Source organism: Hypanus sabinus, chromosome 20 (assembly GCF_030144855.1).
Source record: "Hypanus sabinus isolate sHypSab1 chromosome 20, sHypSab1.hap1, whole genome shotgun sequence".
NCBI lineage: Eukaryota > Metazoa > Chordata > Chondrichthyes > Myliobatiformes > Dasyatidae > Hypanus > Hypanus sabinus.
This window is the reverse complement of record NC_082725.1, coordinates 1,988,344-1,998,998: the sequence shown is the minus strand read 5'-3', so window position 1 is coordinate 1,998,998 and position 10,655 is coordinate 1,988,344. Positions and strand designations below refer to the sequence as shown.

Sequence of the window (10,655 nt, the reverse complement as noted above, 5' to 3'; positions counted from 1 at the left end):
CGACTCAACGATAGAGCGAGGCACAAGTCAATCATCTTAAAGACTAGCCCTACCTTCCCTCGCTGCCATTGGCTTAGATGAGAAGCTTCGGCACAGCGATAGGGCGGGATGTATGTCAATCACCCCGGAGTGAGGGTCGGGAGCAGCGAGTGAAAGTCGGCGTGGAGATCCGCCTCTGGTGGTCAGCGGACCGGCTTCAGCGAGCCGGGGGGCCTCGGGGCGGCGGCGATGCTCCGTGCCGGTACCGTGTGCCTGCAGGTTAGACTTAGCAACGCCAGGGACTGCTTCCTACACCTAGCCTCCCGCCCGGTGGGCCAGCTGCGTTTGCAAGAGGTATGGCCAGGGAGAGGGGGAGCGGGGAGTGGCATCGGGGAGGTCGGTGACTGCATGGCCTCTGATATCAGGCTGGGTGGGACCTGTCGCAACAACTCCAGCAGCTGGTCTCTTTACTCAGAGTAATACCGTAACCCTTCGGCCCAACTGGTTCAAGCCGACCGCAGCATTCTCGTTGCTCGTTCCAGTTTATCCCCTCGTTACGTTATAAGCTTCTGTGATGTCTCTTATGTTCTAAGGGATAAAGATACAGCCTGGTCAACTTCGCCATTAATTCACAAAAACCATTTAGCATCTAGGGTGGCTGCTGTTGAATTTAAATTAGTGATTAAACAAATCTGGAGTTAAAAACTAAAAAAAAAATCAATCGATTGTTGTAAAATGTCACTTACAGAAGTAAGTCTGCCATCCTTACCGGGGCTGGTCTAAGAAGGCCAGTGTGGCTGTGTCTGAGTTTTAGCTGTTGCCTCCATTCAGGGCAATAGATAGATAGATACTTTATTGATCCAAAGGAAATTAAACTGTCACAGCAGCATTACAAGTGCACAGATGTTAGAAAAGAAGCAAAAATGACTTCCCTGGCTGTAGGGTGACTAATTATAGAGCCTAATGCTAAGGGCAAGAATGACCTCATATAATGCTCTTTGGAGTAGCACAGTTGTTTCAGTCTACTACTAAAAGTGTTCCTTTGTTTAGCCACCGTGGCATGCAAAGGGTGAGATGCTCTTGCCCCAGCACACCACCAAATAGAAGATTGTACTGGTGACAACAGACTGGTATAACATGTGAAGGAGAGGCCTACATACTCCAAAGGACCCCAGTCTCCTCGGGTAGTAGAGGGGATTCTGGCCCTTTTTGTACACAGCCTGTGTTGGTGCTCCATTCAAGTCTGTCAACCAGGTGCATGTCCAGGTACTTGTAGGTCCTCACCACATCCACGTCCTCTCCATCAATAACAGTAACAGGGAGCAGTGCAGGCTTAGTCTTCCTAAAGTCCATCACCATGTCCTTTGTTTAACAACTGTTGAGCTGCAGATGATTCAGCTTGCACCATTTAACTTAAGTCCTCCACCAGTGCTTTGTATTCATCCTCCTATTCTCCCTTTATAATCCCAACTATTTGAGTCATTAGAGAATTTCTGCAGATGACATGATTCAGTGTTGTATCTGAAGTCTGAAGTATACAGGGTAAACAGGAAGGGAGCCAGTACAGTTCCCTGTGGGGTCCCAGTGCTACTTATAGCCATATCTGACACAAGCTCTGAAGCCGCACAAACTGTGGTCTGCCAGTCAGGTAGTCCATTATCCAGGATACGATGGAAGTGCTAACCTGCATTGAATGGAGCTTTCCCCCCAGCAATGAGGGCTGTATGGTATTGAATGATAGACGAACAGTAAATGTTGGTTTGCTAGTAATGTCATTATCTTGAGAGTTTCCAGAGGAATGGAGGGTTGTGGATGTTGTTCCATTATTCAAGAAAGGGAGTAGAGATAGCCCAGGAAATTATAGACCAGTGAGTCTTACCTCAGTGGTTGGTAAGTTGATAGAGAGGTTCCTGAGAGGCAGAATTTATGAACATTTGAAGAGGTATAATATGATTAGGAGTAATCAGCATGGCTTTGTCAAGGGCAAGTCGTGCCTTATGAGCCTGATTGAGTTTTTTGAGGATGTGACTAAACACATCGATGAAGGAAGAGCAGTAGCTGTAGTGTATATGGATTTCAGCAATGCATTTGATAAGGTACCCCATGCATACTGTTCTCAGTTCTGGTCGGCTCACTACAGGAAGGATGTGGAAGCCATAGAAAGGGTGTAGAGGAGATTTACCCCATTGAGAAAGTAAGGAGGCATGAGATCCAAGGGGACATTGCTTTGTGGATCCAGAACGGGCATGCGCACAGAAGGCAAAGAGTGGTTGTAGACGAGTCATATTCTGCATGGAGTTCAGTCACCAGTAGAGTACTTCGGATCTGTTCTGGGATCCCTACTCTTCGTGATTTTTATAAATGACCTGGATGAAGAAGTGGAGGGATGGGTTAGTAAACTTGCTGATGACACAAAGGTTGGAGGTGTGGATAGTGTGGAGGGCTGTCAGAGGTTACAGCGGGACATTGATAAGATGCAAAAGTGGGCTGGGAAGTGGCAGTTGGAGTTCAACCCAGATAAGTGGTAGGCAAAATATGATGGCAGAATGTAGTATTAATGGTAAGACTCTTGGCAGTGTGGGGGATCAGAGGGATCTTGGGGTCTGTGTCCATAGGATGCTCAAAGCAGCTGCGCAGGTTGACTCTGTGGTTAAGAAGGCGTACAGTGTATTGGCCTTCATCAATCATGGAATTGAATTTAGGAGCTGAGAGGTAATGTTGCAGCTATATAGGACCCTGGTCAGACCCCACTTGGAGTACTGTTCTCAGTTTTAGTCGCCTCACTACAGGAAGGATGTGGAAGCCATAGAAAGGGTGCAGAGGAGATTTACAAGGACGTTGCCTGGATTGGGGAGCATGCCTTATGAGAATAGGTTGAGTGAACTTGGCCTTTTCTCCTTGGAGCAAAGGAGGATGAGAGGTGACCTGATAGAGGTTTATAAGATGATGAGATGCATTGATCATGTGGATAGTCAGAGGCTTTTTCCCAGGGCTGAAATGGTTGCCACAAGCAGACACAGGTTTAAGATGCTGGGGAGTAGATACAGAGGAGATGTCAGGGGTAAGTTTTTTACTCAGAGAGTGGTGAGTGCGTGGAATGGGCTGCCAGCAGCAGTGGTGGAGGGTCTTTTAAGAGGCTTTTAGATAGGTACATGGAGCTTAGTAAAATAGAGGGCTACAGGTAAGCCTAGTAATTTCTAAGATAGGGACATGTTCGGCACAACTTTGTGGGCCGAAGGGCCTGTATTGTGCTGTAGGCTTTCTATGTTTCTATGTATAAGTAAAAAAATCTATTGAATTAGACTTCAATGGTATTTTTAAAATACAAACAAGAACTATGACATTTTGTTTTGATAACTTGTTTTCAAATTGGCAGTGTCAGATCATAACTTATTTTGTTGGTTAAACAAAAATGGATGGAAAGTAGTTTAAAGTATAATGAGTAAGTAAAATAAAAAAAACTAGTAGACAGATAACTAGCAGGGAAAACAAATTTATTGTAGTAACTACACTATCAAAATTGCCCATGAGGTGGGGATAGAGATTGTTAATGGATTGTGGAAAAAAAAAGTCCGGAAAGATAACTTTGGAAAAGATATCAGAAGAGTTGTGCAGGGGGATCCCAGAATCATTGCTAGAAGGTTGGCTGGGATAACTTTTGTAACTTTTGATAGTTTCTAATATGACAGCTTGGTCTGGAAGTTTTTAAATATCTTGACCAATTTTTTTATGTTAAGGCAGCTATGCTGAAGAATTATTGTTTTTCTCTGCCAGAAACTATTTCCTTCAGAGAGGCAAGTGAATATCCGTTATCAAAAAAACTTCAGATAGCAGGACAAAACATAACATTCAGTTTGATTAACTTTCTTTGGAACCTGTCCTTCAGCCTTACCTCTGCATAGAACACTCATCATGACATGTCATGTTGTACGAATTGGGCGATCCTGGTCTGTCCATGACCATGATTGTTCTTGGCAATTTTTTTGTACATATGTGGCTTTATAAGATGGGTGACCACAGACATTATCGATATTCTTCAGAGATTGTCTGCCAGTGACACATAACCAGGACTTGTGATATACACCAGCTGCTCATATGACCATCCACCACTTATTTCTGTGGCTTCACGTGACCCTGATCAGGGGGCTAAGCAAGTACTACACCTTGCCCAAGGGTGACCTGTGGGCTAGCAGAGGGAAGGAGCATTCTCTACTTTCTTTGGTAAAGGCGTATCTCCATACTGTTACCCAATACTACAGCACAGAAACAGTCCCTTTGGCCTATCTAGTCCATGCCAAGTTATTAATCTGCCTAGTCCCATTGACCTGCACCTGGACCTTAACTCTCCAAATTTCTCTCAAAGGTTGAAATCAAACACATATTCACCATTTGTGCTGGCAGTTCATTCCACACTCTCTGAGTGAAGCAGTTCCCCCTCATTTTACCTTCCAATTTTCACCCATTACCTCTAGCTCCAGTCTTGACCAACCCCAGTGGAAAAAGCCTGCTTGCATGTATCCTGTTTATGCCCCTCATAATTTTGTGTACTATGTCTCTATCAAATCTCCCCTCATTCTCCTGTACCCTAAAGAGCAGAGGTGAGGAGGAATTTCTTTGTGGATGCTGCCTTCTGTTACTTCCAGTAGTTAGTGTTTTATGTGACTCTCTTCTCCTCCCTTCTCCATTCCCCCTCCCTTCTCCTGACCTTGCCGTAGTTCCCGATTAGACCCGTGGGTAGCCTGCCCTGGGACTGGAGGCCTATCTGTGTATGTGTGTTTGAGTTAGTGGGTGAGAGGGTGGGAAAGGGGCTTGATCTTTGGTCACTGCTACTTTATTTTACTTGAGGAGCTGAACACGAACTACGAATTATTTGTTTATTTTAGAAATCCCGATTAAATGACATGATTTATATTTTAACATATTTATTCCAAGGCACACCTGGTGAAATCCTGGTGCTGGATATCTGTAGATTTTTGTAGTGATTAGTCTGTTAGCCTCTTTTGTTTGTCCCTGCAGTGCCTGTATTTATTGTTCCTCTTTTTCTACAATGTTTAGTGCCAAGCAATTGAACTGTTCTGGGATCTTAAGCAGAGAGCATTCCTCAGCTGGGTGGGACGCAGATCTACTGGATTCGAAGAAGAGAACATTGTAGAGATCAGTAGACATCTTGGACAAAAACTTGGCATCAAAGATGGAGAACAGGTCTGTAAATCAATGACCTTTCATTTAAAAAATGTCAAAACTCAATTAAGGTCCATTAAAGTGAGATCTGATTGGTGTATTGATTTCTGGCATAAGAAGTTGGGGAAATCCCTAGTGTAGATGGTCAACTTCATATTACATGAACAGTTCATCTTGTTCAACTTCGTCACAGAGTCACTTTGGTTTTATAATCCTCTGTGAGCTCTCAGGTTATCTTCAGCCGACCTCTTAAATTTAAGCAATCTCCCCCAAAGATAATTGGCAGGTTGGCTTTTGTTAATACGTTGCTCCTAAACTGTGGAATTCAAAACCTAAAACTACAAGGGATGCAGACTCAGTTGAAACTTCTAAGCACCAGCTCACTATTTATTTAACCTGGATTTTAATTAACTTCTTTTTTCTTTAATGTTTATTTTAATTATTTTGCTTTCATGTTTGCACTTTGTCCCATTGTAAAGCACTACATCATCTATATGTAAGTACTCTATAAATAAGCTATTGTTATTATTGATGCATTTTATCTTTTCTGAAGAAAATCTGTTTTCCAACATATGCATTCTCTGACATTCTAGAAAGAACATTCAGTGCATGACATGATTAGCTTGCTTACTCATTTTTGTGTTCCCTCTGTCAGAGCTTGGAATACTTAAACTCCTGTGAGCTCAGGTCTGAGAGAACACAAGCTTCAGTGTAGTTGCTTGACCCCCTTCTTATGGCAATTTTATCTCTAATATTTCAAGGTAATTAAAACTAGAAATGATTTTAAACTAATTTTCTTCGCCATTTGTCATTACATTTAGATCTTAAATGCAATACAAGAAATAAATGGTAATATTTTATGGAGCAAAACCAGCCAGTTTGATCAGCTGCCTGAGGTCAAAGTTCAAAGTAAATTTAGTATTACCATATGTATACACTCTGGCCACTTCTTGCGTATCTCCTGAATCTAATGAAGTTGCCACTGAGTGTGTGTCTGTGGTCTTCTGTTGCTGTTGCCCATCCACTTCAAAGTTCAATGTGCATTTAGAGATGCTTTTCTGCACACCACTGTTGTAACACATGGTTATTTGAGTTACTTTTACCTTCATGTCAGCTTGAACCAGTCTGGCCATTCCCTTCTGACCTCTCATTAACAAGGTGATTTTTGCCCACAGAACTTATGCTCACTAGATTTTTTTTGTTTTTTTGGACAATTCTCCATAAACTGTAGAGACTGTTGTGTGAAAATCTGAGGAGATCAGCAGTTTCTGAGATACTCAAACCACTCTGACTGGCACGACCAACCATTCCATGGTCAAAGTAGGCTTGGATCACATTTCTTCCCCTTTCTGATGTTTGGTCTGAGAAAACAACTGATCCTCTTGACCGTTGAGTCTCTGCTACATGATTGGCTGATTAGATGTTTGCATAAATGAGCAGGTGTACCTAATAAAGTGTCCACCAAGAGTAGGTTACCTTAAAGTTTACCCTAACTCACTTTCTTGCGGCACTTATGGGGAAAGTAAAGAAATACAATAGAATTATTTAAAAACTACATAAACAATAATCTTTCCACTTGCCTGCACTGCCCATGAAGAGTTTAAATCCTAGCCTTTGGTTTCTGCACACATTCATGTCCTTGTTTCCAACTTCACCAATCTTCCACACCAAATCTCACCTCAGTCAAAAAGTACCTCCATTATATTTGGACTTTATCCCATTGAAGAGCACTTTGAACTTTGTATGAAACGTGCTCTATAAATATTATTATGGATCTTACTTCCAAAATGCCTTTGATTTACTATAATTCCTGTTTCCTCAATCTCTGTTAAATCATTTATTCTCTATACAAAGAATGTTGTTAAAACAAAAGCACTTTTGTTTGGATAACAGCAGTTGTTTATGTTTGCCTTCTGTGATCCAGGTATTTCTCGGGGCCTGTGCACAAGTGTCTTCCTGTCAGCAAGCAGTGGTTGAACCCCTGTCACATGATGACTGGGACATATTGGTAAGGTGTTATTTACTTAACATCTGCTTACAACTAGAATATTCTGTTGTAAAGGTATAAATAATTAATGTGATTTATTCAACAGATACCATAGTGTTCAAAGCAAATTTATTATTTAAGTACATAATGTCATCATATGCAACCCTAAGATTCATTTTCTTGCAGGTATTCTGAGAAAATAGAAAGAAATACAATACAGTCAGTGAGAAATCTCACTCGACAGGGATGGACGAATGACAGCAAACTGTATAAGGACAAAATGAAAATAAAATACAGAGCAATAAATATCGATAACGAGTCCTTAAAAGTGAGTCCTAAGGTTGTGGAATCAGATCAGTATTGAGCTGAGTGAAGTTATACCCTCTGGTTCAAGAGCCTGATGATTGAGGGGTTGGTCCATCATCATGATTTGGTATTCAAGCACAACAGGTCACACTGCTGGAAAGATGGCATGTTATACAGTGGATTCCAGTTAATTGGTCCATTGGTTAATCGGAGCAGCTGCTAACTTGGGACGACTCTTAAAGAACAAAAACTAATTGAGAACATTGCTGTGATTGCCTCCATTTATTTAGGACACTATGCTGCTTAATTGGGATAGGAGACTGTTGCCAAGTTGGTTCTAACTAGTGTACGTCTCATGTATTTGCGTGGCCGTTATTTGCAACACCGTGCTTAGAGTCAAATTTTGAAATGGCATTATTTATGTGTGTAGCCCTCAGTTTCGGCCAGCATGCGTTTGTCTCGGGGAAGACAGCCTTTGGCCCAGCCAAACTGATGAATCTCGTTCGTGTGGATGCTGCGTGATGTGTTGCCCGGTTACAAATCCAAACCGCAAAATATCAGATGGTACACCATTTGCAATTAAACAATTGAACTTTATAAATCTTAAACTGACTATAGGGTTAGTAAAGAAAATAAAAAGAAAGAGGGCCCATTTTAATGAAACAGTCTAACGTGCACCTTGGAGCTCACAGATTTATCCATTCATTCCCCATCGACCTCCTCTGAGCATTGCTTACCATTGGACCCTCGCTCCAAGTCTACTCCGTCTGCTGGTCTACCAATTCGTTCCACTTGCATCTTCTCTTCATCCCTTGCTGACAAAAGCCCACAGAATCCCTGCTCCCAGACCCACAAGAAAGAACAACATGCCTGTCATTGGATAGCATACATTCCAAAGCCCAGTTACCTCTAGTCATAACCCAAACATTGCTGCTACAGAGAAACCATTACCTTAGGAGCGAAACAGCACAGAGAGGCCATTACATTAGCTGTGAAACTTTACAGCGTGTTGCATGTGTGTTGTGTTTTCAAAAAGCAGTGATTTTGTCACCGATAGTTGGTGAGAAATAAGCAGTAAGACAATTCAGAACTGTTTTGCTCACTGCAGTTTCATGCATTCAGACTTGGAGATAGCAGATATAGCTGGGAGTGAAAATGAAATGATTTCACTACATTGAGTTAGGAACTAGGAAGAATTTGAAGATATTGACAATATCTTGAAGGATTACAATGTAAATGAAGATTTGGAGGATGCAGTTGCCAATAGCATTGTACAAAGGCAATCCATTATCTACACTAGGTGTCTGCACTAATTTTTTTCATATACGGTCAATCAAAAGAACGCTGGATGAATTCCTTCGATAACTATTGGGAACACTAACATCAGCAGTGTTCTGATTTGTTCTGTATTGCACTTAAATAATTTGTTACTCAGTTTGTCTTTTTTATACCTTTTTAACTATTTCCATTACACCTCAGCTAATTGAGGCAACTGCTAATTGCCAAAATGTACTGTTCCCGATGTGTTCCAATTAACCAGAATCCATTGTATTTACAATGTCTAGTTTAAGTGCTTACAGTGTAATATTTCTGAGGTCCAGCATTATGTCGTAGTGACATTCTAACAACAATATTGTAATCGTTGTAGATATTTAATGCTAGAATAACTAATAATAAAGAACTCTTCACTCTGTGTCTGACACCAGGAGTGTGTGTTGGGACACTAGAGGGAACCACACTGTTTAACCCTGGGGGTGTATGATGGGATGGTGTGGAGGGAGCTCCACTCTGTGTCTGACCCCTGGAGTGTGTGATGGGACAGTGTAGAGATCATAATACATAGGAGCAGAATTAGACCACTGGCCCATTGAGTCTGCTCCACCACTCAATCAAGGTTGATCCTCTTTTCCTTCCTCAGTCCCACTTCCTGGCCTTCTCCTCTTAACTTTTGATGCCATGTCCAATCAAGAACCTATCACTCTTTGCCTTAAATGCACCCAATGACCTGGCCTTCACAGTTGTCTCATGTAATAAATTCCACAAATTCACTACCTTCTGGCTATAGAAATTTCTCAGCATCTCTTTCAAATGGACGCCCCTCCATTCTGAAGCTGTGTCCTTTTGTCCTAGACTCTCCCACCATGGGAAACATCCTTTCCAAAGAGGTTCACTCTGTTTATCCCTGGGAGTATGTGATGGGCTGGTGTGGAGGGAGCTTCATTCTGTGTCCAACCCCAGGAGTGTGTGATGGGACAGTGTGGAGGGAATTTCACTCTGTGTCTGATCCTGGGAGAGTGTGCTGATACTGTGTGGAAGGTGCTTCATTCTGTATCTGGCCCTGGTGGTGTGTGATGGGATGGCATAGAGGGAGCTTCACTCTGTGTCTGATCCCGGGACTGTATGATCGGACAGTGCGAAGGAAGCTTCAATCTGGTTATGACCCTGGGGAAGTGTTATTGGACAGCGTAGAGAGATTTTCATTACCTGACCCTAGAAATGTGTGATGAGATGGTGTGGAGAGAGTTGCATTCTGTGTCTGACCCTGAAGTGTGAGTAGATCTGTCGAGATGGTGACGGCGACCAATGGTGACATCCTGCATGCAGCTCGGAAAACTACCAGATACTCCTCTTCTAAATATTCTTCTTCTGAAGGCAATTGATTGGAGCTTGTAATTTCCCTTTTAAAGATGTATTTTTGAACTGACTAAATGATCAGGGATTCTGTGATCTCCTGGGGGATTTAGCTTGGATGAGTGCAGACTTCAGCTACGGACGTTGCCAGTGGGTTACACTGCATTGATTCCTAGTGGTGGAGCACAAACCCTTGGTCAGCTCAGTTACTCCGTGCTGATTAAAGTGTCAGGCTTTAAGGACAAGAGTAGAAAACGAACAGATGTTCAATGCTGTTGGCCTGCGTTTGTCCGGTTTCTTCTCACTGTTCCTGATGGTGTAGCAGTTTCAGATCCAACATAGCTGGGTCTGGGAGCAGCCAAGTTCGAAGGCCTCGGGATTGGTAGGAGGTATGAGGGTCGGGTACGCAAGTCAGTGAGTTTGGAATTTTGAGACCAGGAAGTCCTGTCATCGGCAAGTCTTGTGGTTGATAACAAAAGTCAAAGTCTGAAGTTTGCTCAGAAGCCAAGGCCTGAGGCCTGGAGGTGTGTCTGAGCTCTCTGGGGAAGTTAGAAGCCGAAATATCTGCAAG

The 10,655-nt window shown here is 42.5% G+C and overlaps 1 protein-coding gene across 3 annotated transcripts in view; it reads left to right on the top strand.

Moving 5' to 3' along the window:
* The first annotated feature begins 104 nt into the window (after positions 1 to 104).
* Positions 105 to 10,655, top strand: part of pex1 (peroxisomal biogenesis factor 1) — a 99,211-nt gene continuing 88,660 nt past the window's right edge. The window contains exons 1-3 of one of the 3 annotated variants that reach the window (XM_059944936.1): positions 105 to 333; positions 5,035 to 5,181; positions 7,085 to 7,168. In XM_059944936.1, coding sequence (XP_059800919.1) covers positions 229 to 333; positions 5,035 to 5,181; positions 7,085 to 7,168 — 336 coding nt within the window. In that variant the 5' untranslated portion in view covers positions 105 to 228. Of the gene's footprint in view, positions 334 to 5,034; positions 5,182 to 7,084; positions 7,169 to 7,333; positions 7,476 to 10,655 lie in introns of those variants that run through there. The other 2 variants (XM_059944937.1, XM_059944938.1) reach the window with 2 other exon arrangements.